General features: G+C 38.3%; 1 protein-coding gene across 6 annotated transcripts in view; it reads left to right on the top strand.

Annotated features, from left to right (window-relative positions):
- GOLGA1 (golgin A1) overlaps positions 1-27,317 on the top strand; it is a 56,415-nt gene that overhangs the window by 8,395 nt on the left and 20,703 nt on the right. For 5 of the 6 annotated variants that reach the window (XM_049896168.1, XM_049896167.1, XM_049896165.1 and 2 more), the window contains exons 4-12: positions 3,044-3,134; positions 5,147-5,221; positions 6,170-6,267; positions 7,764-7,796; positions 10,431-10,559; positions 10,863-11,032; positions 11,533-11,644; positions 15,765-15,890; positions 17,747-17,842. In XM_049896168.1, coding sequence (XP_049752125.1) covers positions 3,044-3,134; positions 5,147-5,221; positions 6,170-6,267; positions 7,764-7,796; positions 10,431-10,559; positions 10,863-11,032; positions 11,533-11,644; positions 15,765-15,890; positions 17,747-17,842 — 930 coding nt within the window. The remainder of the gene's footprint in view (positions 1-3,043; positions 3,135-5,146; positions 5,222-6,169; positions 6,268-7,763; positions 7,797-10,430; positions 10,560-10,862; positions 11,033-11,532; positions 11,645-15,764; positions 15,891-17,746; positions 17,843-27,317) is intronic. The other variant, XM_049896169.1, reaches the window with a different exon arrangement.

Genomic DNA, 27,317 nt, shown 5'->3' with positions numbered 1-27,317 from the left:
GCTAACAAGCGGCCATCTAAGATGCATCAATTGGTCTCAACCCACCTGGATCAAAGGAGAATGAAGAACACCAAGGTCACACGATAACTATGAGCCCAAGAGACAGAAAGGGCCACATGAACCAGAGACCTACATCATCCTGAGACCAGAAGAACTAGTTGGTGCCCGGCCACAATCGATGACTGCCCTGACAGGGAGCACAACAGAGAACCCCTGAGGGAGCAGGAGATCAGTGGGATGCAGACCCCAGATTCTCACAAAAAGACCATACTTAATGGTATGACTGAGACTAGAGGAATCCCAGCGGTCATGGTCCCCAAACCTTCTGTTGGCCCAGGACAGAAACCATTTCCGAAAACAACTCATCAGACATGAAAGGGACTGGACAGTGGGTAGGAGACAGATGCTGATAAAGAGTGAGCTAATTATATCAGGTGGACACTTGAGACTCTGTTGGCATCTCCTGTCTGGAGGGGGGATGGGAGGATAGAGAGTTGGAAGCTGGCAAAATTGTCACGAAAAGGAGAGACTGGAAGGGCTGACTCATTAGGGGGAGAGCAAGTGGGAGTACGGAGTGAGGTGTATATGAACTTATATGTGACAGTCTGACTTGATTTGTAAACGTTCACTTGAAGCTCAATAAAAGTTAATAAAAAAAAAAGAATATAGTAGTTAGGAGCTTGGGTCACATTATGGAGTCAGACCTGGGTTTGATTGCTGGCTACATCATTATTGTGTAACTTTGGTTGAGTTCCTTCACTTTTCTATGCCTTAGTTTCCATATCTGTAAAATGGAGATAGGAACTGTCCTTACCTTTATTAAAATATGTGTGTTGGGGATCCCCAGGATCACCTCAAGTTTCGATGATTCACTAGGGGGACTCGCAAGACTCAGCATATAGTAGTATTCATGTCTATGATTTTTTATAGGGAAAGGATGCAAAACAAAATCAGCAAAGAGAAAGAACTCATGGGGCAACCCAACCAAACCCACTGGTTAGCCGTTGTAGCTCTTAACCACTACGCCACCAGGGTTTCCTCATGGGGGAAAGTCTGGAGGAAACCAGATCCACACTTCTAAAAGCTCTCTCCCAGTGGAGTCACACAGGATGTGCTGATTCCCCCAGCAACGAGGTGTGACAACACATGTGAAGTGTTGTCTACCAGGAAGCTCATTAGAGACTCAGTGTCCAGGGTTTTTATTGGGGGCTGATCATGTGGGCATCCTCTGCGTTACACATCCCAAAATGCCAGACTCATAGAAGGAAAGCAAGGGTTCAGTGTAAACCATATTACTTGTCCAAATAGTTCAGGCATAGTGAGCCACTGTTATCGATGGGAACCCTCCTGAAATCTTAAGTTCCCAGATGCCAGCCAAGGGCCAACTTTACAAGCAGACATTCTAAGGATAGCAGTCTTAGGCCTTTGATGTTAACTCTTTTCTGTGTAATTTATAAAGCACTTAGCGTAGTGCCTGACTCTTAGTAGGCATTTCATAATTAGTAGTTAACTGCCGCTGCCACTGTTTTAGGCCAGAACTCTGTTACACCACTATTCCTGGTGCGTAGTACAGTGCTGAGACATAGGATGTCTCACTGATGGTAATAATCATAACAATTTCTTATACTACTAGTAATAGATGACATTTATTAAAACTAGTTATATACTAGGCTCGTTTTGTGAACGTGACAAGTATTATTTAATCCTCATTGCAACTCTGTGAGGTAGATAATATTCATTACCACAGTGTAAACCAAAAACCTGTTACCATCTAGTTGATTGCAACTCCTAGTGACCCTGTAGGACAGAGTAGAACTGCCCCATAGGGTTTCCAAGGAGCGCCTAGTGAATTTGAACTGCTGACCTTTTGGTTAGCAGCTGTAACTCTTAACCACTACACCTCCAGGGTTTCCTATCACAATTTATATATAAGAAAATAAATTCACAGAAAAGTTGAATAATTTGCCCAAGTTCTAACAGCTTATAAGTGGTGAAGCTGGGACTTTAACTCACATCTTCTGACTCAAAAGTCCTCTCCCTTTAACTACGTACTGACTCTTAGTACATATAGAACGGGCAAGTGACTGGATGGGCAAATGAACATTTGATGTGAATTGCTCAACCACCTTTAAAGACGTTTTGGGGATAAAATAGAGAAATGTGATTAAAGACTGGGTATTAGATAATATTTTTAATTTTGTTAAGTTTGATAATGACATTGTGCTTGTAAAGGAAAAGTGTCCTTATTTTTTACAGATGTTTATCAAAGTAGGATGAAATGTGATGATGTCTGTTATTTAAAGTACTTTAGCAAAATAAAAATCGTGATAAAGCAAATTTGGGAAAATGTAAGCAATCATTAAAGTAGATGGAGAATGTTCATTAAACCATTCTCCCTACTTTTCTGTATGTTTGAAAACATTTTATAATAAAAAGTAAAAAGATAAATATTGTTGGTTAGTTAATAGCAGTAGTAACAGTGTCAAACTAATAGTAGTTCCCTTATGTCTTAAGATCATCTGGATTGTTGGAGGAAATTGATGTCTCATTAATGCATTGATTTATTGAAAGCATGTTATGTGCTAAAGCCTGTGATGCATCTTAGAGCTTTTGTTTTATGGATGAGGATACCGAAGCCTCAATATCAGTGATAGGTTCTTAGTCACAGACACAGCTTTTAATCCATTACTACTTACTTACCCTGGGACCTTATTTTTGGAAAAATAAAGTGATTCTCTATTTTTATCATTGTAAATATATTATGTACTTAGTGTAGTAGATCATGATGAATTTATTTACCACTGATAGAGTGTGTGTGTATAAAATCTGTTTAGCATTCTTATATCTCCTTTATATTATAGAGGGAGAAGACAGAGTTGTTCGCACTTTACAGATAAAGAGGCTAGGACCAAGTGATCACAGATAGTTTAAATGTAACCAAGCCTAAAATAAGAGTTGTGTGCCTTTTTGGTTCAGTGTTTTGGTATCACACTGATGAGAGCCCACGTGTGAATATGACCTTTCCTTGTGTTTATTTCAACAGGCTTCCGATGGAAGCAGCTCCAGAGAAGATCTTTCATCCCAGCTTTTAAGAAGGAATGAACAGATACGGAAGTTAGAGGCCAGACTTTCTGGTATGTGTAAGATCTTGTAAAAAAGCAAACAACAGGAAACTTGCCTAGCTCTCTCTCCCTATAAAATAGCCATATGGAATAAACCTACAGTTATTTTAACATATCATTTTTATCTTTTTAGTCAAAAAGGAACAATTTCTACCCACTTTGTTCTCTTCTCTTTTTAGCGTACTGCGTAAATATAAATTGAAAACTGAGTATGAAAGTTAAAAAAATATATAGCAATTTATGTTTTTCTGCTCCTGAGGTTTCTAGCCATAGATATAAAACGTGTTAAAAGTGTATGTAGAATAGATTTGACCATCTTTCACCTATTAGCATAGCTTGCTTTCGGGTGGAGAGGGGTAGGAGATACTATTTTCAGGGAATAGCAAACAGATATTGTATTCATCAGCACCAGAGAGGGTTTGGTGCTGTGTTGCCACTTGCTACAGCTACGTATCACCTGCGTAAGTGTCTTGTTGGGTCTTTGGGCAACTTTTCAATGGTATTTCTAACTTTACCACCTGTATAAAGGCTGTAAATCTCATTATATCATTTGTGTGCAAAAGCTTACAATTTATGCAATTCCCGTTATATCTTTTGTTTGAGCAGGGTATGATCGTGTTAGAAGTTGTAAATCTTATTTTGGTTTCTGCCAGGGGATATGTTTTGAAAGCTTCATCCTGTGAAGTGGTCCAAAGCTTTTGAGTCTCTTTTTGTCCCTTGGCCTTATGCCCGTTTTATTGGAATGAAAGCAGTAGATCACGAAATTGTATGTGAATTATTTGTGTTTGTGACATTATCAAAGGTCCGTAGTGTAGCTCACAGCTGCCAGTTAATCCATAATTTTATTTAGTCCTCACTGCTGCCTTGCTGGGCTTAGCAAGGGTAAGGTCACACAAGTAGCAAGTGGTAGAGCTGGAATCCACATTCATACTTGTTTGATGCTGGAGTCCATACTGTAAACTACAATGAGCTTTAAATTTGTTGCTATTGTATCACCCCTACTCATAAACAGTTTTAATAATAGAGGTCAAATAACTTTAAATTTGTTTAATTTGGGGGGAAATATCTACAAAAAAATACATACCTTCCCTAAAACAGAAAGAAAAATAGTTGGGCTTGACTTATATTAGAGAAGGGACAGGGAAGAGAACTGGTGTTTATTGAGCCCTTTTATGTCCTGGTTACTGTCCTATGGCTTGGTGTGAATAATAACAATAATAGCAATAGCAGCTACCATTTACTGATACTGTGTGCCACGTGCTTAAGGCATATCAGACACTTAGTTATTACCTAATGCATCCTTTGAGGTAGGTACAATTAATATCCTCTGATAAATGAAGAAACTAATACTCAGAATCAATAATTTGCTTAAGGTCTCCCAGCTAAGGACTAACAGAGCTGGGCTTTGAACTTAAGTCTGCTTTTCTACTATGCCATGCTATCTTCTTTGGCCACCCAGGTAATTAATTCTGGCTTTCGCCTTTGATATGGCATAGGCAGCTCAGTTCCCAGTTCCTGTGTAGGAAGGAACTTGATTTTTTTAGAGAATTAAGTACTTGTACCATAAAGATGGTGAAGTGCTAAAGTGTTTGCTGTTGCTCCAACCATTGTTAGCTTAGTTGAGTGGACTAAAAACCGGATGTTTAGTGAGTTCCCTTTGATCTACCCTACTGCAATGGCTGGAAGGAAAAGTGGGAAAGTGAGATTTGAAATAAAGAAGCTGACAGTGTATTCTTCATATCAGGGCATTTCTGATGACCAGACCAGGCCCAGTTCTCATTCTCTATGAAGGCTGAACAAATCTGCCCGTTTGTATTCACTGTTTACTCCGTGGATAGTTTGTACTATACATGTTCGCCTGTGTTGTTCATTGTTAACGGGAGGCTGTCTGCCTAGCTTTCCTTAACAGGAATGGTTTTCAGGTTGAGAAAATCATCATCATTTTTCACTCATTTTTTGTTTAATTAACTTTCTTTCCTGATGTTTGTCCATTCCTGGTATGTGCATCACCCTCCTCACCCAAGACTATGCTGAACAGGTCCGAAACTTACAGAAGATAAAAGAGAAGCTTGAAATTGCATTAGAAAAACACCAGGATTGTACGTATCTTTTCCTGCTTTTTTCAATCTTTTCAGGGTATAGTTTTTCTATATGAAACAATAGTGTATATATGTTTGCCCCCATCAGAATTCAGATTTTCATTTTATAAGTAGTATGCTGCTTAAACAGGTTGATGCATAATATTTGTCTGATATTTATAAGTGCACAACTCTTATGTATGTTGCCTTATGAGCATGCTTCTTAGGAGGAAGCCTTTATCTGTGTGTATCAGCTTATCAGCACCCAATTGACCAGCTTATTGGCTGCCCTTTAGGTTTAATGAAATCTGGTACCTGGCCCATGAGCCTAGGTTAGGAGACTTGGGTTCTAGCCGTAGCTTCATTGCTCTGTGTTCAGTAACTGGGGGAAATGTGTGACTGTCATCATTTCCCCAACAAGAGAACATACATTTTGTTTAGTCTACCTTACATTGTATGTTCTACTTTGGGTTCTATCCAAGAAGAATGCTAACGAAAGTAGAAAGTTATTCGTTGTTGATATATATTAAAAATTTTTAAAGAAAAACAAAGTGAAAGAAAGGTTTCTTTGTTTTGTCGTGAAATTTTTTTTTTTTTAATTCTGATAAAGTGGTAGTAGCCATCATTTAGCAACAGCATTGGTGTTTTCTGGCAATGTATCTAGTGTTCTGGCATTGTACTGTTTAAAAAATTGCCTTTGGGATCTTCCTAAATATATTTACTTGACTATTAGAAAAAGTAAAACCAACAGGAAACAAACAACAAAGAAAACTGTGGTCCGTTACTAAGGCCAAAAGATTCTTCTGGGAAAGTCAGGATGGATCGGGCTTTTCCCAGTCTCGTAACCTACTTACATACCCTTGGCCTTTTATGTTAGCTGACGGTTGTAAAGTAAATAGAAAAATTTTTTATTTGTCATACTGTTTCTGGAATATTTCCATATCTCAAATAGAGCCTCCTTATTAACAGCTTCCATGCGGAAATTTCAAGAGCAGAATGAGACATTCCAAGCCAGCAGAGCCAAAATGGCAGAAGGGCTGACTTTGGCATTAGCCAGAAAGGACCAGGTACTGTATATGTGGCAGTGCCCAAAACTGGTGTAGAGATTTCACTTGGTGACATGATTTCAAAAATCATGACATAAACCTGGTAGAAAATATTTACAACCTAGGGGAAAAGGAATGGTAAGTCCTGTAAAGTTTCATTTGATCTTAGTGTTTGAAATCATCAAGAAATTTTATATTTTTAACCATGAAATATGCCCAAATGCAAGAGTATCATTTTCATATCTGTAGTCTGGTGGAGAGCCCCAAATAAGAAGCGAGGGCTCAGCCTTCTGAAAACCTAGGCCCCTAAACACTTGCCTGTTATAGTGGAGAAGATGCTGTCAAGCTAGCCATCATCTGTAATGCACAGTTCTTACAGACTCTGTTCCCAAATTTCCTCAACCCTTAGCAAGCTAGACAGAAGGAAACCCCTATTAGTGGCAATCCCAACAGAACCATCCATCGAAATATTCTGAATGAATAACAGCAAGAAAGAAAACGATAGTATTACTGGCTGTTACAATAATTAGAAAATACATTTTGTTCATAATATCAATAACATTTAAAATTTAAGATTAAAAAAACCCTAACCCATTGCCATCGAGCCCATTCTGCCTTATAGCAACACTATAAAAAAAGGACACAGTAAACTGTCCCCTAGAGTTTCCAAGGAGCGGCTGGTGGATTCAAACTGCCGACCTTTCAGTTAGCAGCCGAAGTCTTAACCATTGATATAAGTATCAATATATTATTAAAATGATAATCCTGATTTATTAAGACAGGGTCAATTTATTATATTCTATTTAAGAAAATGTTATTTATTTCATCTGTAATATGTGGGTGGTTGGCTGGTTTGGTTTAAAGTGTGTATTTTAGTCATCTAAGAATTTACTTAATGGGAAAAAACTCCCTTCACCCACTCAGTGGATAATTATGGTATGAGTGTATGTAGATGAGGTAAATAATCTAAAATCAGTGCATTTTGGTTGTAGGCAATTGAGATACGGCCTTTATTCCCCTTTTCTGTGGTTTGTGAATACCAGGTTACTCATACTGGGTTCCATAAAGCATCTTGGTAAAATCAGAAGGGGAAAGAAAATAATTATCAGGGACTGCTGGAGACAGTAAACTAATTCCTCAGTAATTGCAGGGTTGCCCAACTCAGCTGATCCCAGCTACCCATTCCCAAGAAATAATAATAATACTAATGGGAAACCACTTAGTAATAAGCTGAACAGTTGCATAAGAACAGAACATACAGCTTTGCTTGGATGTCCTGCTTAGTAAAAATCTGTAGACTTATACTTCTGCCCTAGAATTTTATGTAGAATTCATTTTCCTCTCCTTTCAGGACTTTTTAGCATTCTTAATATTAGCCAAGTTCATGGGTTTTTTGGTTTGGTTTGGTTTTGGGCGGGGGGGTAGTTATGCTTTTTGTCTGGTTTTGTTTTCTGAAAATCTTGGCATTGTTGATGCTCTTCCCTGGAAACTATACTTTTTTTGTTGTTTTGTTTTAGGAATGGTCAGAAAAAGTGGATCAGCTTGAAAAGGTTAGTTCATCTTCATTTTTTTCTCATTAATGTTGACCTCTTCTCTAGGGCTTGGGAAGTGTTTTATTCAGTAGCCAGTGTATTGATGCTGTACTGCCCCCTGGAAGCAGGGCCTTGTATGACTAGACACTAACTTAAAAAGCTCAAGTCTTGTCCCTTCTTGGTGGGTCTGCTGTATTTCTTTCACTTGTCCCTTCTGATGTCTCTCCACCCCTCTCTTCCCTTTCACTGTATTCCTGGAGGCTGATAGATAGGGACTGCTTCAGCAGAGCTCTCTCTGGCCTCCTGTTGGGTTGAGTACACCAAAAGAACTCTTGTGGAAGAAGAGTGTGATTAGGACGTTTGAATTTTTTTTATCCCCAGCTTTCTCCATGTGGGATCCTTTTGGGTTAATTGCATCCCATGACCGAAGATCACAGCTTCAGTTGGACAGCCCTCATTTGGGCAGAGACAGAGTTTCTATCTCTGGGTTTTTTATAATCTCTTCACCTCTTTTCCCCTTCATGCCCACCCTTGCTAACACATTATCTCTTTGGTTTTTCTTATCTAGCCCACAGCTTCGATAAACCTCTTTATTGGGAAAAAAAAAAAAAAAATTTTTTTTTTTTTTTTTTTTAAATGCCTAATTTGAGTGTGCCTTCTGTTTCTGCTGGGGCCCTGATTGATACTGTGGGTAATATTAGGAATACTTCTTAAAGAAGAGTGGGGAAGGTGGACATTTCTCAGGGGTCAGCATTGACAGGTAAGAGAATCATTTGACTGGAGACAGATCAGAGAATTGATTGTTCTGTAATGCTGTGTAGGTACCTTAAGTAGTTTGTTCCTGGTTCTGGAAATGAACAGGAAGACCAAATTTCAGGTCTACAGTTGAAAAGCATTTATGGTAGAAGTAGACACTTATTTCTTAGGTTGATGTACTGAATTCCAAAATATATATTTACTGTTAATTTTATTCAGTAGAAGAGTTTTATCACTGTTCCATTCTTTCCACAAAACACCAAGTTGAACTATCGATTCTCTTTGTATGTGCTGTAGACGTCTGATCAAACTATCAGAATACTTTAATATATCTGTGTAAGAAAAGCCTTGCAAAAAAGTTAACCTGTCTCCCAAAGAAATTTGTACTTAAAAAAATCCGCAAACTTACTATGTTAATAATGGTCTTTTTAAATATGGGCGCATGTGAGTTAAAGTTTTTTTGTCTTAAAAGAAACACTTTAAGATTGTGATGGTCAAAGTTCACTTTTTTTTTGTTTTTAAATCTTTTAAAATTATGGTAAGGGGTATCTGTATAGGACTGAACCAAATATAACCTACTTTTTTTTTTTTTTATTCAAATATAACCTACTTTGGTTTATTAAGGTGATTTCCCTTTTTTCTTTATTCCTTTTCAAAGAACGGGTTGGAGAATATTTTAAACTGAGAAAAAATAATGAGGCGTCTGTGTAGGTCTTTGAAGCTAATTTGATTTTTTGGAAATGTTATTTTTACATTGTTTTACCTTCTCTTCAATGAGGAATTAGAAACTGCAGCAGCAGGCTTCATCGCAAGTGATCGTGAAAAGCTATGATTTAGTAAATTGTAAGCTGCTGACATCGGTCATATCTAATTTTTGTCAACTTGCTAACTGAAATCAGTTCAGCTTCCGAAGGGTTACTCAGTCTTACTTAATCCTGTTATTCTCGCCAGTTCAGGGTGTCTTGAGAATAGACATGTAAAATGCATATTTGAAATTGCTGATCAAATTTAAGAACTTTAAACGTTTAAGTAATTGTTGCTCTGGTTCCACGTATTCACAACTAACATTTGAAACACTTTAAAAAATGTTTTTACTGAGGTGAAATTCACTAACATACAATAAACAATTTAAAAGTACAATTCAGTAGTATGTAGTACATTCACAATATTGTGCAACCACCGGCTCTGTCATTTAAAAAATTTTCATCACTCCATAAAAGTACTTTGTATCCATTTAAGTAAGTACTCTACTTCTTTCTCTCTCTCTCCCTATCCCCTGGTAACGTCTAATCTGCCTATTCTATTTCATATACAGTGAAACCTGTGAGAGAGCCGAATTTGAGGGGACTGCCTTGTTTTTCTGGGTCTCACAAGTTTTTCATCTTACCACTTTTCTGTCGCTGACAGGTTTCCGCCTTTTACAGGTTCTGGCTTCCACAGATTTTACTGTAAAAGGAATCATACAGTATGGGACCTTTTATGTGTAGCTTCTTCCATTAGCAAAATGTTTTCAAGGTATATCCAAGTTTTAGCATGGATCCATACTTTGTTTCTTTTTATGACTGAATACTATTCTATTGTATGTATATACCACATTTTGCTTATCCATTCGTCCATTGATGGACCTTCAGGTTGTTTCAGCCTTTTTGGCTATTATAAACAATGCTGCTATAAACATTCGTCTACAAGTATAACATTTATTTTTAACTTAAAGAATTTGTAGATAATTCCATATTGGTCCATATTACTATAAAACTTCCCGTTATTAATATATTATTGTCTACTGATAATATATTTCCTTGAGATTTTTCTTTAGTTAAGAATTCCGCTTGCATAATACAAATGCCAATTAAAAAGTTTTAGTTGCCTCAATTGGTGTCTTCTTTTTCTAAATAGGAAAAAAGGTTTCTCACAGCTCAGCTACAGGAAATGAAGAACCAGAGCTTGAATCTTTTCCAAAAGAGAGATGAAATGGATGAATTAGAGGGCTTCCAGCAGCAGGAACTAAGTAAAGTAAAGCACATGGTGCGCAGTTTTGTTTTAGTAGCTAAATGCGGAATAGGTGATTAATTACTCTGCTTTTGCTGGTCATTACTCTTTAATTGCTGATAAACAGACTTTAGTAATCTTTGGTAGTAATCATATTTGTATGTTTTTCAGTTTATTAAAATGGAAAAGCTCTGTTTGAAATCTAGTCTTTTTTTTCCTTAACTACTAGGCATATTTTGTCCTTACTGGCCCTAAAAAGTATTATAAATGTTTGGCTTATTGGTCTAGATTTCTTTTAATTGTCAAGTGGCCCAATGAAACTTTACATTTTTGTGTCAGCTTTTAAAAAAAGAAGAAAGTCTAGGGAAAATGGAGCAAGAGTTGGAGGCCCGAACCAGAGAACTTAGTCATACCCAGGAGGAGTTGATGATCTCCAATCAGATGTCTTCAGACTTAAGCCAGAAGTTAGAAGAATTGCAGAGACACTACTCAACGCTGGAAGAACAGAGGTTCTTGCTTGGTCTGTGGGGCCCATGGGAAGCGGTGTTAGCGTAGCTCTGGCTATAGCCCACCTGCCTTTCCCTGTCGCTCATTGCAACACTTATATCTGATATTAGTGCTGGCAAAGCCTTCTGGACTGGTCCTCACCTGGCTGGGGCTCAGGAAACCCCCCTCTCAACCCTCTCATCAGTCTCTCCCCTCTTCCCCTGCCTAGACTCAGAACCACTCCACCCAGAGTTGAATTCTGAGCAACTCAGTATGGTTTTAGCTTGTCAGCTATTGAGAAACCAAAGGCAGATGAGGATTTCTTGCTTAAACTTGGGTGGAATTTTTCTCTTTGGACTTCTGCTTCAGTGAAAGCCAAGGAATATTCTCCATTGATAATTCATATGGGCTAATAATATTTGCAGCCCTGGCATATGAAGAGCCATCTGTATTTTTCCTTTGGAAGAGTGTGTCTTAGATGAGATATCCAAATTTTTTCATTGTCTGCTTTCTTTCAATGAAGAGATCATGTGACAGCTTCAAAAACAGGTGCAGAAAATAAGATCACAGCCCTGGAGCAAAAGGAACAAGAGCTCCAAGCATTCATTCGGCAGCTTTCCATTGACTTGCAAAAGGTAAGTAGAGTACTAGGAGTGGACCTGGATTTCTAGGATTCATGAATTGGGGTAAAAACTCATTCTATCAGAAACTTCAGCCTAAGAGTGGCTGCTGAAACTTCTGATTCTCGTGCAGTCCACTTTGCCCTAGTTCCTGGTCTAGCCAGGCTGCACTAAGATGGAAATGGCCACCCTAGCTGAACAAGAGTTGCATAACAGAAGAGGTCAGTATTGTCCTGATAGGAATTCTCAAACGTACACCATTGGGCCTAGTTACATATGTCTTAAGGTACGTTATGATGGACCCTGAGCATAAGAAAACTTAACAATCTTGGTTAACATGGCCAGGGTTGTACCTTTGTCATGTTGTTGTTAGGTGCTGTTGAATCCTTTCTGACTCTTAGTGACCCTGTGTACAACAGAACAAAATGCTGCCTGGTCCTGTGCTATCCTCACAGTCATTGCTGTGTTTGAGCCCATTACTACAGCCACTGTGTCAGTCCATCTCGTTGAGGGTCTTCCTCTTTTTCACCAACCCTCTATTTTACCAAGCATGGTATCCTTCTCCAGGGAGTGGTGCCTCCTGATAACATGTCCAAAGTGAGACAGAGTCTTACTATTTTTGCTTCTAAGAAACATTTGGGCTTTACATGTTTCAAAACAGATGTGTTTGTTCTTCTGGCAGTCCATGGTATATTCGGTATCCTTTGCCAGCACCATGATTTGAAGGTATCAGTTCCTCTTCGGTCTTCCTTATTCATTGTCCAGCTTTCGCATGCTTATGAGGCAGTTGAAAATACCGTGGCCTGGGTCAGGTGCATCTTAGTCCTCAGAGTGGCATCTTTGCTTTTTAACACTTTAAAGAGGTCTTTTGCAGGGGATTGCTCAATGCGGTATGTCATTTGAGTTCTTGACTGCTGCTGCTATGAGCATTGATTGTAGATGCAAGCAAAATGAAATCCTTGGTAACTTCAGTCTTTTCTCTGTTTATCATGATATTGCTTATTTGTCCAGTTGTGAGGATTTTTGTTTTCTTTATGTTGAGGTGCAATCCATACTGAAAGCTGTAGTCTTTGATCTTCATCGGTAAGTGCTTCAAGTCCTCGTCACTTTCAGCAAGTAAGGCTGTGTCATCAGCATATTGCAGGTTATTAATGAATCTTCCTCCAATCATGATGCCGCATTCTTCTTCATATAGTCCACTTTCTTGGATTATTTGCTCAGCATACAGATTGAATAGGTATGATGAAAGGATACAAACCTGTGAGCATTTGTCTGTACCTGAGCAGGAGTTACTCTAGGGTATATACAAGATGTGAAAAGGTTGAGCCACAAGATACGTACATGTTCAGCTTTACCAGATAATGCCCAATTGTTTTTCATCGTAATTGTAATAATTTAAACACCCCTACCAGCAGTGTGTAAGAGTTTGAGTTATTCTGCTTTTTTGCAAACATGTGGTATTGTCAGACTTTTAATTTTTGCCAGTCTGGTGGGTATGAAATAATTACTGAGATTTTATTTTGCATTTTTCATATTACCAATGAGGTGTGTCATCTTTTCATGTTTATTGGTCAGTGATGGTCTTCTGTGAAGTGCTGGCTCAAATCTTTTGTCCATTTTTCTGTTTAGTTTTCTTTTTCTCATTGATTGTAGAAGCTCTTTATATATATCCTGGGTGCCATCCATTTGTCTTTGTCAGTTATATGGGTCGCAAATATCTTCTCCCAGTTTTGGCTTATCTTCACACTCTTTATGATGTCTCCTGATGAATATATGCTCTTAGTATATATTAGTTGAAATTTAAGTTTGTGCTTTTATCTTTTTAAAGGAATCTTTCCTTACCCGGGATCATAACCGTATTCTTCCATATTATTATATTAAAGTCTTATAGTTTGGCGTGGTCTTTATTATACCTAAAATTCAATTTTGGTATAAGAAAGGGACCCACATTCTTTTTGGCGGGGGGGTAGGGGGGTTACCATTTATTTAAAAATCTGTTTTTTTCTTGGTGGTAGTGATGTTGTGTGCCATCGAGTCGATTCCAACTCATAGCCACCCTGTATTCAAGAGTAGAACTGCACCATAAGGTTTCCAAAGCTGTAATTTTCATGGAAGCAGACTGCCACATCTTTCTCCTGCAGAGGACCTGGTGGGTTTGAACCACCATCCTTTTCGTTAGCAGCTGCGCGCTTAACCATTGCATCACCATTGCTCCTTGTTCTTTCCTTACTGATACGCAATTTCAGTTTTGTCACAATTCCAGTTTCCATATGTACATGGGACTGCTCCTAGGTTTTCTGATATGTGCTGCTTCAGTATTGTACCAAATACTATACACTGCCTTATTAGCTGTATTATTAGGACAAGTCCTAGTATCTCCCTATCTAGTGCTCTTTTTAGGAGTGTCTTGGATATTCTTGGCCCATTGCTCTTCTACAGAACAGCTTATCAGTTTCCTCAGAAAAACCTGTTGGGTTGTTAATTAGAACTGCATTGAATCTACAGATCCGTTTGGGGATCTTTGATTGCTTTATGATGTGAATTTTCTTATCCAAGAATGTAGCCTCTCTCCAACTATTTAGTGTTGGTTTTTATTTTTAATGTCTATCAATAAGGTTCTGTAATTGTCCCCATAAAGGTTTGTTATCTCTTGTCAAGTTTATTCCAGGTGCTTTAATTTTTATACCGATTGTAAATTGTGTCATTTTAAAAGTTATTTTTCTATGTGTTGCTGGCATATAGAAATATTTTTATATATTGATTTTTTGTATAACTTATTAACTCTAATAATGAATCTATAGATTCTCTTGAGTTTCTTTAATAGCAGTCATATAATCTGTGAATAATGACAATTTTGTTTTTTTCCAATTCTTACACCTTTTTTTTCCTTGCCTTATTCTGCTAGATAAGATGTCAGGTATAGCAGTGACCATAATTTCAAAAGGCAAGCTATCTTATTCTCAAACTTCAGTGTTTTACCAACAAGTATTGTATTTTCTGTCGATTTTTATCAGGTTAAAGAAATTGCTTTGTGTTTTTTAAATCAATTTTATGAGGTGTGATTTACATATAACAAAATGCACACTTTTCAGATGTGTAATGTAATGAGATTTGGCAAATATGTACCCACGAAACCACTACTACCACAATCAAGATACAGAAAATTTCTGTCACCCCAAATGGTTCTCTTACGCCTCTTCCAGTGAATCCCCACTCCCAACTCCTACCAGCCACTAATCTTTAATCACTATAGATTAGACTTGCCTTAGAGTTTCCACCAGTTCATTAGTACATTTAAAAAATTTTTTTTAAATATTTTTTCAGCATTTTTTTGTTACTTTGAACAGGAGGGTTAGTCAGGGTACCTTGATCTGGCATGCCACTGAGCATAGAAGCATCAATTCCATTTTGGCTATGTTGAGTTTGAGTTATAATAAATCCAAGTGGGCATAGCCAGCAGGCCATGGATACATAAGTGTGGAATACAGTGGAGAGCTTTAGAGTGTCTCAGATTTTAGAATCGCTATATGCCTGTGGTAATTGAAGCCAAGGATGTGAATAGAAGAAACTGAGAGAGGGAAGAGAGGGGGAGGCTTAGAATTACTCCTTGAGGAACTTCAGAATTTAAATGCAGGTAAAGGAGAAGGAGCCCAGCAAAGAAGAATTAGGGAGAGTGTCCAGAGTTAGTAATTAAAAAAAAAAAAAAAAAACTTGTCATCAAGTCGATTCCACTATAGCAACCCTATAGTTAGTAATAAAAAAAAAAACAAAAAACCCAGTGCCGTCGAGACGATTCCGACTCAAAGCGACCCTATAGGACAGAGTAGAACTGCCCAAAGTTAGTAATAAAAAAAAAAAATTGATGGGTGCAAATTTGTGGCTTCTGACTTCAAATCTTACACCTTTTCTAGCAGGTGAATCTGTCGCTTGAATTGGGGAGAGCATTTGCCTCTTGCTGTGTTAGATCTGAACTGGATCTCTGAAGGTTGCTGGGTTCTGATCCTGCATCTTTTATGTTCTTATAGGATACAGTTGAGAACAGAATCTCAGGGAAACATGATGGTCCCACCGGAGACAGAAAGGGAGGTGGAGAAGGTTTTTAGTGTAATATGATCTCCTCTGCTTTCACTTGTAGGTCACTGCTGAAGCTCAAGAAAAGGAAAACTTCATCACCCATTTGCAGGAGAAGGTCACATCGTTGGAGAAGAGACTGGAACAGAATTTATCAGGGGAAGAGCATGTGCAAGAACTCCTAAAAGAGGTGATTTTACTTCTCTTTATACCACCAGGGTTGGAAAGGCAGTGGTGACACTTAAGATTTCATGAAATCCTAGAATTTTAGAGCTAGAGAGCTGGAAAACGGCTTACGTTTCATCAGATCTGAGCTCATCCTCCTGCATTCTACTCCTCTTCCTCTTTGTATCCCAGTGAATGGCATCACCATGACAAAGGTGATCCAGCTAAAACCTAGGGGGATTATCCTAGATTAAACACTCGCTTTCTGTCTTCAGGTAGTTTCAACTAAATATCTTCATCCCTCTGCCACTTCGGAGCCCTGATGGCGCAGTGGTTAAGAGCTTGGCTGCTAACCAAAAGGTCAGCAGTTTGAATCTACCGGCTGCTCCTTTGAAACCCTGTGGGGCAGTTCTACTCTTTCCTGTAGGGTTGCTGTGAGTTGGAATTGACTCAACAGCAATGGGTTAGTTTTTTTGTTTTTTTTTTTTTTAACAGCCACTGCTGTACTTCAGGGCTTCCAGCAACTCTAACCTAGTCTGTATTAACTGTCTCCAGAATGGTCTACCAGCAGCAGTCTCTTCCTTCGCCCTCTAGCACAGTCTTCTACACACAACTGCCAAACTAAGCTTCTTAAACAGCATTTCTGATCATATCACTCCCTTAAACATCTTCCCTAGCTCCCCTACAGTGAATATAATGTTGGTTCTTAGGGTGTAAATTGATTTCTAGAATCAAACTGCCTTGGTTGGTATCTTGCCTCTTCTTCTTACTAGCTTGCAACTTAGAGCAAGTAGCTTAATCTCTTTGTGTATGTTTTGTCATCTGTAAAGTAGGGTTAATGATACCAAACTCATAAAATTGTTGTTAGGATTAAATGAGTTACAATATGTGACATGCTTAAAGGTCCCTGGTTGGTGCAGATGGTTTGCACTTGACTAGTAACCAAAAGGTTGGCAATTCAAACCCACCCAGCGGCACCACAGAAGAAAAAGGCCTGGAAATCTGCTTCTGTAAAGATTATAGCCAAGAAAACCCTATAGAGCAATTTTATTCTGTAGCACAGTCACAAACAAAATCAGCACTATGTGAAGTGCTTAGAATGGTACTTGCAACATAGTAGGAAATCAGTGTATGTCAGCTCTTAATATTATTGTTGTGCCATCACCATTATTATAACAGTGGTTTACTAAGTTTAGTGTGCATAAGAATTACTTGGAGAATTTGCTTAAGATATGTATCTCTGGCCCTACCCTCAGAAAGTCCCGTTTCAGTAAGCCTGGAGTTAGGCCTTAAGTTTAACAATACCCAAGGTAAGTATAATGCCAGTGTTGAGAAGACCCCACTTTGAAAAATATTGGCTACAGAATGAAGTTCAAACTCCTTTTTGCAGCATAGAGATCCTCCATGATTTGGCCTTTTGCCTAGCTTTCTAGTCTCAGTTCTTGACATAAACCCACCATCTTTTTGACTTTTAACAAGTTGTAGTCCTGGGAAGGCCCCAGGTTGTTTCACTTCTCCATTCTATTGGTCATGCTGCTTCCTCTGCCTGGGATGATTCCCCACCCTCCAGCCACCTGGGAATTGTGAAGCCTCCCCCTTCCCCTGAGGCAGTGAGTACCTCCGTCCCTGTGCTTCCTCTTTAGGACACTTGTTGCACTATATTTTCTTGGTCTTAGTCTTTTGTCCCAGCAATTAGCATAAGGAGCTGTGTCAAATTTATCTGTGCATACCTTATGATATGTGAATTTTTTCCGAATAATGTTATTTAAAAAGTAAAAAAGTGTTCCTTGTGCCTAGCACAAATCATAGTGTCATAAATATCAATAAATACTTATTCATTGGAAAAATGACTATTTTCTTTTACCCGCCTTCAACTTAAAGAAAATAGTTGCTGAGCAGAATTTGGAGGATACCAGACAGAAGCTGTCGGCCACCAGAAACATCCAGGCCACCACCATTGGCATCCTGGAGACTCGGGTACTGACCTCATTCCCAGTGTTTTCCTGTGTTTGGGTGGCAGCCTGGTTGGATGACATGGCTATGATTGACAATCTCCTTGGGTCAGAGTTTTTCCTTTTGGAGGGACTGTTTTTTGGATCTTACTGTTGAGTTAGTCATTTTCTTCATTCTTCCCACTTTATCATCATTGTTCCATCCAAAGTTATTCAACCAATCTATCCGTCTTAGATATTGCCACCACTGTTACCACCAGTTGCTGTGGACTTGATTCCGACTCACAATGACCGTGTGTGAGAGTAGAACTGTGCCCATAGGGTTTTCAGTGACTGCTTTGTCGGACTTAGATTGCCAGGCTTTTTTTCCAAGGTGCCTCTGGGTTAAATCAAACTGCCAACTTTTTAGTTAGCAGCCAAGCCCATTATCTGTTTGCATTAGATATTTCAACCCTGCCGAATTCTCTTATTCTAATATTGTTTTTTTTTTTTCCCCTAGCAGATAATCGTTGTTGTTGTTGTTAGGTGCCATCGAGTCGGTTCCGACTCATAGCGACCCTATGCACAACAGAATGAAACACTGCCCGGTCCCACACGATCCTTACAATCATTGTTATGCTTGAGCTCATTGTTGGAGCCACTGTGTCAATCCACCTTGTTGAGGGTCTTCCTCTTTTCCGTTGACCCTGTACTCTGCCAAGCATGATGTCCTTCTCCAGGGACTGATCCCTCCTGACAACATGTCCAAAGTATGTAAGACCCAGTCTCGCCATCCTTGCCTCTAAGGAGCATTCTGGCTGCACTTCTTCCAAGGCATATTTGTTCATTCTTTTGGCAGTCCATGGTATATTCAATATTCTTCACCAATACCACAATTCGAAGGCGTCAACTCTTCTTCCAGTCTTTCTTATTCATTGCCCAGCTTTCACATGCATATGATGTGGTTGAAAATAACATGACTTGGGTCAGCTGCACCTTAGTCTTCAAGGTGACATCTTTGTTCTTCAACACTTTGAAGAGGTCCTTTGCAGCAGATTTGCCCAATCCAATGTGTCTTTTGATTTCTTGACTGCTGCTTCCATGGCTGTTGATTGTGGATCCAAGTAAAATGAAATCCTTGACAACTTCAGTCTTTTCTCCGTTTATCATGATGTTGCTCATTGGTCCAGTTGTGAGGATTTTTGTTTTCTTTATGTTGAGGTGTAATCCATACTGAAGGCTGTGGTCTTTGATCTTCATTAGTAAGTGCTTCAAGTCCTTTTCACTTTCAGCAAGCAAGGTGTGTCATCTGCATAACGCAGGTTGTTAGTAAGTCTTCCTCCAATCCTGATGCCCCGTTTTTCTTCATATAGTCCCGCCTCTCGTATTATTTGTTCAGTGTACAGATTAAATAGGTATGGTGAAAGAATACAACCCTGACGCACACCTTTCCTGACTTTAAACCAATCAGTATCCCCTTGTTCTGTCCGAACAACTGCCTCTTGATCTATGTAAAGGTTCCTCATGAGCACAGTTAAGTGTTCTGGAATTCCCATTCTTTGTAGTGTTATCCATAGTTTGTTATGATCCACACAGTCGAATGCCTTTGCATAGTCAATGAAACACAGGTAAACATCCTTCTGGTATTTTCTGCTTTCAGCCAGGATCCATCTGACATCAGCAATGATATCCCTGGTTCCACATCCTCTTCTGAAACCTGTCTGAATTTCTGGCAGTTCCCTGTCGATATACTGCTGCAGCCGTTTTTGAATGATCTTCAGCAAAATTTTGCTTGCGTGTGATATTAATGATATTGTTCTATAATTTCCATATTCGGTTGGATCATCTTCTTGGGAATAGGCATAAATATGGATCTCTTCCAGTCAGTTGGCCAGGTAGCTGTCTTCCATTTTTCTTGGCATAGACGAGTGAGCACCTTCAGCGCTGCATCTGTTTGTTGAAACATCTCAATTGATATTCCATCAATTCCTGGAACCTTGTTTTTTGCCAGTGCCTTCAGAGCAGCGTGGACTTCTTCCTTCAGTACCATCGGTTCCTGATCATATGCCACCTCTTGAAATGGTTGAATATCGACTAATTCTTTTTGGTATAATGACTCTGTGTACTCCTTCCATCTTCTTTTGATGCCTCCTGTGTTGTTTAATATTTTCCCCATGGACTCCTTCACTATTGCAACTCGAGGCCTGAATTTTTTCTCCAGTTCTTTCAGCTTGAGAAACGCCGAGCGTGTTCTTCCTGTTTGGTTTTCCATGTCCAGCTCTTTGCACATACCATTATAATGCTTTATGTAAGTATTATATAAAGCAGATAATCGTATCTTCCATAAATAATGACAGCTTTTTTTTCCCTTCAATCCTTGTACCTCTTATTCCTTTCTCCGTCCTTAAACCATTGGGGGGGGCCTCCAGCACTGTATTAACAGGAGCAGTGATAGTGACAGCCTTGCTTTGTTTTTAATCTTAAAGAGAATGCACCTGAAGTTTCTTCATTTGCTAGGAAGTTTGCAGTAGGTTTTGGTATTTAATTTTTACAGAGTTAAGGAAGTTCCCCTCCAGTTTGCTAAGAATTTTTTTTTTTTAATTGTGCTTTAGGTGAAAGTTTACAGCGCAAATTAGTTTCTCATTCAGAAATTTATACAGTAATTGTTTTTGTGGTATTGGTTGCAGTCTCCTCAGTGTGTCAGCAGTCTCCCCTTTTCTACCTCGGGTTCCCCGTGTCCATTTGTCCAGTTTTCCTGCCCTTTCCTGTCTTCTCATCTTTGCTTTTGTGTTTGTTTTTTAAAATCATAGCTATGTGGAACTCTATCAAATGTTTCAACTGCATTGGTTGAAAAAAAATCATAAAATTTTTATTGTTTAGTCTATTAATGTGGTGAATCACATTCATAGATTTTCTGATGTTGAACCGTCATTGCATTGCACTCCTGGGATAACTACTACTCAATGTATTATTTTTGTAGTAAGCTTCCAGATTTGGTTAGCTAATACTTTATTTACAATTTTTATATCTGTTTATAAATCGAATACATTTTAGAATCATGTTACACTAGCCTTGCATAAAGAGCTGGGCAGCTTTTGGTTTTTCTATTTTCTGAAAGAATTTAGGTTAAAATACAATGTATTCAAAATTACTATCTTGTGTAAATTTGGCAGAATTCAACTGTAAAACCATCTGGACCATTTTTCGGGAAAGAAATGGATTACCATTTCAATGTTTATTCCTGTTAGACACTTCAGATTCTCCATTTCTTCTGCAATGATTTTGACATTTTTTTCTCTTCAAAAAACTCATCCATTTCATCTTGGTTTACCAATTTATTAGCATATGATACTCTTAAAATGTATTAGCATTTAATACTGTATTTGCATGTCATAATACATGTAATACTGCTTTCTCTTAATTTCTGCTGTGTTTCCCTGTTTCTGTATTTTGTTCATTTGCATATTCATTCCTTTTTTTCTTGATTAATGATGCCAGAGATCTATCTCAGGAGTCGGCAAAGTCCAACCCTCAGGCTAAGTGTTTCGGAAGGGCATACCCGTTTACGTACGGATTGTCTATGGCTGCTTTCTTGCTACAGTGGCACAGCCAAGTAGTTGTCGCGGAGACCAAATGGCCTAAAAACCCAAAAACAAACCCATTGCCATCACCTTGATTCCGACTCATCCTACAAAGCCTAAAATATTTATCTGGTCCTTTACAAAAAAAATACACCAACCCCTGGTCTAGCTTATTAATCCTTTGAAAGAACTAGCTTTTGATTTTGTTATCTACTCAAATATTTATTCCCTTTTTTATTTATTTCTACCTATTATTATTTTTTCCTTCCTATTTCTTTAGGTCTGCTTCATCGTTTTTCTCATTTTTTGAGTTGAATGCTTAGCTTATTTTTTTAATCTGTCTTGTTTCCTGGTAACTTTACTTGAAGGTTTCTTTTTTTCACTAAACGTTGTTTTATATGTATCCCATAAATTTTGACATCAAGTATTTTCATATAATTCAGTTGTAACTATTTCTGAATATCCGTCATGATTTATTTTTAACTCAAAGATTATTTTTAACTAAGTTATTTGACTTCCAAACAGACTATTTTGGGCTTCTTTTTATTAAAAATTTTAGATACAAAAGTAAAGAGAATAATATGAACAGTCATGGGCCTGTAGCTATTTTATTAATTCCTAACTTTACTTTAAATTTAGAGAACATAGTTTGTATGGCATCAGTTTTCTGTGTCTTTTATGAGCTAATATGTGGTCTACTTTTATAAATTTTCTTTATGCACACAAAAAGAAAGTGTATTGTGTGTATGTGTATAAAATAGCTTGATCAAAACCAAATTTTTCAGGTCTTCAGAATTTGTCTTTTGTCAGTTTGAGCATTCCATTCAAGAGGTGTATATTTTAAATCTCCAACTACTTTTGTTGCTTTATCTATTTCTTATTGCAGATTTGTCAGTTGTTGCTTGATATATAGTGAAGCCTAGCAGTAAGCATCCTTTGGTAACATGAATTTGGATATACCTCAGTAGTTTCCTGTCTTCTCTCCAGTCCCTATTCTCAAGTGGTAAAAGGTCTTTTCTTCTGCATGGCAAGGAGACATGGAGGAGAAGGCAAGACTGGGTAGGGAATCCCCAGGCAACCCCCCTTGAGGAGGCAGAGGGTGGGTCCCTGCAACCCTGGATTGTTGGTGCCAGGCACAGCCTGGTCTCCTTATACTGGGCTGAGAAAATGGAAGCCAGCTAACTGGGAGACAAGGCAGTAAATTCAGTTGTCCTGCAAGTCCTAGCCAGCCACAGCACGCAGGATATGTAGAGTACACAGCTGTCCTCAACTGTTGCCAAATCTCACCTGGGACCAGGATGGATTTGAGGGGCACAACAGGATTCCCAGGATTCCCACCAAAGAGCTATACAAGCTTGCCCTGGTCATGCCATTAAGCTTGTGATCGTGCAGCCTCGTGTTTTGTATGACTTGAGATGTTTGGACCTTTCTTTATTATTTTTTAGGCTGTCTTTTTAAGTGTATGTTTGCTCAAAAGGTCTAATCTTCTTGTTCCTTTACCGGTATATAATGTTCTTTGCCTCTTGTGATATATCTTTCAGTTTTTAGTTATGCAGTATTTTTTTTTTTTTTGTAGATTTTTGTATAGTATTTTTTTATAGTATTTTTTACATAGTATTTATTTTTCCATTCTGTCATATTCAGCCTTTTGATGTTATTTGTTTCCTTAAATATGTTCCGGTTAGCATGTTGTTGTATATCTTGGTTCTGATTTTTTTTTTTTAAGCCAATCTGAGAATCTTTGTCATATACATTTGCATTGTAATTTATTGTAATTAATGTTTCATTAGAACTATTTCTGCCATTTTTTTATTTCACATTTTCTATTTACTGTACTATTTGTTTCTTTTTCTCCCCCTTTCCATTTCACAGGGTAGAGTTTTCTTCTAGTTGAACAATTATGCATTCTGCTTTGTTTTTTATGGTGTTTGCCATTAACGTAGCACATACCTATATATATACATGTCTGTTTACCACTATGGAGTTCTTAAACCTTTCAAATCTGATTTCTCTCCCCTGACATTTCTTCTCTCCCCCTAGGATTTCAGTTTTGAGATGTAACATACATAGTGCTCATTTTTTTAAATATATTTCTTTATTTCCTCCTTTTTTTTTTTTTTTGCTAATAGCTTCTGTCAAGGTACTTGATCAGCCTTACTTCCTATATCTTTTGCATCTTCTGGATTTGTTTTCCTTGTGATTTGAACACTTACTCAGAAGTGTTCTTAGTGTGTTACTTTGTGTGGCAAACCTTCTACAGTCTTGTGTCCCTAAGGAATGACTGGGTATAAAATTTTATGTTCTGTTTTTGGTTTTTTTTTTTTTTTTCTCTCAGTAGTGTATTGTTTCATTGTCTTCCTCTTTGCAGTCAGTATTGCTATTGATAAGTCTTAAGTCAGTTGAATTATTGTACCTTTGTAGGCGAGCCATTCTTTCTCTCTGGAACCTTGCACCCTTTAAATTCTTTTATGTCAGTATAATGTGTTTGTTATTGTTGCCCTCAAGTAGGCTGACTTCTGGGGCTCTTATGTAAGACAACAAAATGTTGTCTGGTCCTGTACCATTTTCATGATCTTTGATATATTTGAGCCCATTGTTGTGGCTGTTGTGTCAATCCATCTCATTGAGAGTTCTCTCATTTTTCCTGCCCCTCTGCTTACTTTACCAAACAGGATGTCTTTTTCTTGGGATTGGTCTTTCCTGATGATGTGTCCAAAGTAAGCAAGACAAAGTTTCGCCATCCTCACTTCTAAGAAGCATTCCAGTTTTATTTCTTCTAAGACTGACTTTTTGTTCCTTAAGTAGTCCATTCAGTAGTCTTTGCCAACACCGCAATTCAAGTGCATGACTACTTCTTCTGTCTTCTTTTTTCATTGCCCAGCTTTCACATGCATAGGAGGCAGTTGAAAAGATCATGGTTTCCGTCACACGCACCTTAGTCATCAAAGTGACATCTTTGCTTTTTAAAACTTCAAAGACATCTTTTGATATAGATTTGTCCAATACAATTCATCATTTGATTTCTTAACTGCTGCTTCCAAGGGCATTGATTATTGATCCAAGTAGAATGAAATTCTTGACAACTTCAATATTTTCTCCATTTATCATGATGTTGCTTATTGGTCCAGTTGTGAGGATTTTTCTTTTCTTTACATTCAGGTGTAATCCATACTGAAGGCTGCAGTCTTCTACTTTAATCAGTAAGTGCAAGGAGTGAGTTTTTCCTTCCTTCTCTTTTTTGTCACCTGAGCTCTTTTCTTCTGGCACCTGAGATGACGATGTTTTCATCTTTCTTTAACTTTGGGAAATTTATCTCCATTTACATCTTCAAATGTTTCCTCCTCTCCATTTTTATCCTCTGCTTACAGGATTCCTGTTGTCTAAAGCAGTGGTTCTCAACTGGGAACCATTTGGTCTCCCAGAGAAAATTTGAAAATATTTGGAGACATTTTTGATTGTTGCAAAACTGGAAGGGTACTACTGGCATCTAGTGAGTTGAGGCTAAGGGTGCTGCTGAACATCCTGCAGTGCACCAGGAAGTCCCACCCAATGAAGAATTATCTAGTCCCAAGTGTCAGTGGTGCCAAGGTTGAGAACTCTGGTCTAGAGTTTGGTACTTCTGCTCTGTCTTCCAGACTTCTTAACTTTGCTTATCTGTTTTCTGTCTCCTTACCTTTTCCTGCTACTTTCTTGGGAGAATAGCTCAGTCTGATTTTCCAGCTCACGAGTTTGTGTTTTACCACTTTCCAGTCTATTTATTCCATTCCATTGATCCCATCCTTTGTGTTCTTTATTTCAGTACTTACATTTTTAATACCTAATATTTCCACTTGCTTTAGTATTTTTCTTGTTTCATATTTCTAAGATTTTCCTTTGTCTCTTAAAAACATTTATTGTACTTATTTAAATTTTTGTCCCCTCTGTTCCAGTAATTCTAAGATGGTGTGTGTTGTTCTATATGTTATCTTTTATGGTAACTGTACTCCTCTCATTGGCCTCTGAACTTACGTTCCCTAAGTGTATCAATACTCTGGTATTACAAACTGGGAAAGGCCCAACAACCAGACCCTAGTATTTGTCAGTCCAGGTGACTTTAAAGAGAAGGGAGGGGTGAGTGCTGGGCAGAGTTCCGGGCACCAAAGGAGCTCTTGAGATCATTCCCATTTGCTGCCAGTGCACTAGCCAACTCCTCTGATCAGAATTTCATGTTTAAAGAGCACTTGGAGCACTGGGAGGAAGTGGTTTCCCACACTGTAATCCACCAGACCTGATGTTTGGAAGGAGAGGGTGTAGAGGAGAGAGAGCTCAGGATGACTGGTCAGTCCTCTCCTATTTTCAACAGCTGCCTTCACAAGTAGGGCTTCATGCTGCTCTGGTGTTACCCTCCAGATACTGCACACTGGTGGCTTAGGATTGCTGTGGTAAAGGGACAGAAATGACTATCCCAGGACAAGCGGGGGAGAAATAAGGACAGAGAGCAAAGCTTTCCTTCAATCTGCTGTCTTGCTACTGCCTCTGGCTGCCCTCCACTATAGCCTATAGCTGTCTGTCCCTCACTTACACACGGTGGTTTCTCACGGGCTTTCTTTGTCATTACATTTTTGGAATTCATGTTTCCATTTTGCTTCTGTTATTATTTCAGGGTTGATTCTGTGGGAGGCAGCCAGCAGTCCAGGCTAATTTGCCGACTTGGCAGGAACCAGAAGCTCTCTTAATAGAATTTTTATCAGAGATGTATCTCCCTAAAGGATTTTTCTGAATTTTTCATATGTTTTTACATATATATGTATCTCTTTATTGAGATATAATTCGCATCATACAATTCACCCATTTAAAGTATACAGTTTAATGGCTTTTAATATAATCAAAAATTGTGTAACCGTCATCACCACAATCAATTTTAGAACATAGTCACATGCCAAAAAGAAACCCTGTACCTATTAGCATTCACTGCCCTTTTACCTCCAACCCCTTCCCCTAGCCCTAGAAAACCACTAATCTACATTCTGTGTCTATGGATTTACCTATTCTGGACATTTCGTACAAATGGAATCATATAATATGTGGCCTTTTGTAACTGGCTTCTTTCAGTTAGCATAGTGTTTTCAGGGTTCATCCAATGTTGTAGCATGTAACAGTACCCTCATTCCTTTTTATGTCTGAATAATATTCCATTGTATGGTTATAAACCAAAAAAAAAAAAACCAAACCCATTGCCATTGAATCGATTCCAACTCATAGTAACTCTATAGAAGAGAGTAGAACTGCCCTATGGGGTTTCCAAGGTGCAGCTGGTGGATCTGAACTGCCTACGACTCGAGGGCACTGGGTATTTTGGGTTACCTTTTGGTTAGCAGCTGAACTTTTAACCACTCGCCCACCATATGACATCTTATTTATCCATTCATCACTGGGACATTTGGGTTGTTGTCATTTTTTGTTTATTATGAAAAATGCCGCTCTGAACATTTGTGTGCGAGGTTTTTGTGTGGACATGTGTTTTCATTTCTCTTAGGTATATACCCAGTAGTAGAATTGCTTGGTCGTTTGGAAACCCTGGTGGCATGGTGGTTAAGAGCTACATCTGCTAACCAAAAGGTTGGCAGTTCGAATCCACCAGGCACCCCTCGGAAACTCCATGGGGCAGTTCTACTCTGTCCTACAGGGTTGGTATGAGTTGGAATCGACGTCAACGGGTTTTATTTATTTATTTTTTTTATGGTAGCTCCATGTTTAATTTTTTGAGAATTCTGCATCTTTCTTGAGCTCTACCTATAAATTGGGAATTTGGGGGATGTTTTTCTGTACCCAGTATTTAAAAAGTCTATATATTAGTCCTGGCTCTACCACTAATAAAATTTATGATCATAGACAAGTAATAATACTGTTCTCTTCTACAGAGTTGGGGTTGTTCTCGTAGAGTTGTTTTTGTTAAACTGT

This window comes from Elephas maximus, chromosome 9, assembly GCF_024166365.1.
Source record: "Elephas maximus indicus isolate mEleMax1 chromosome 9, mEleMax1 primary haplotype, whole genome shotgun sequence".
NCBI classification, from domain to species: domain Eukaryota; kingdom Metazoa; phylum Chordata; class Mammalia; order Proboscidea; family Elephantidae; genus Elephas; species Elephas maximus.
This window is presented reverse-complemented; position numbering and strand designations above follow the sequence as displayed.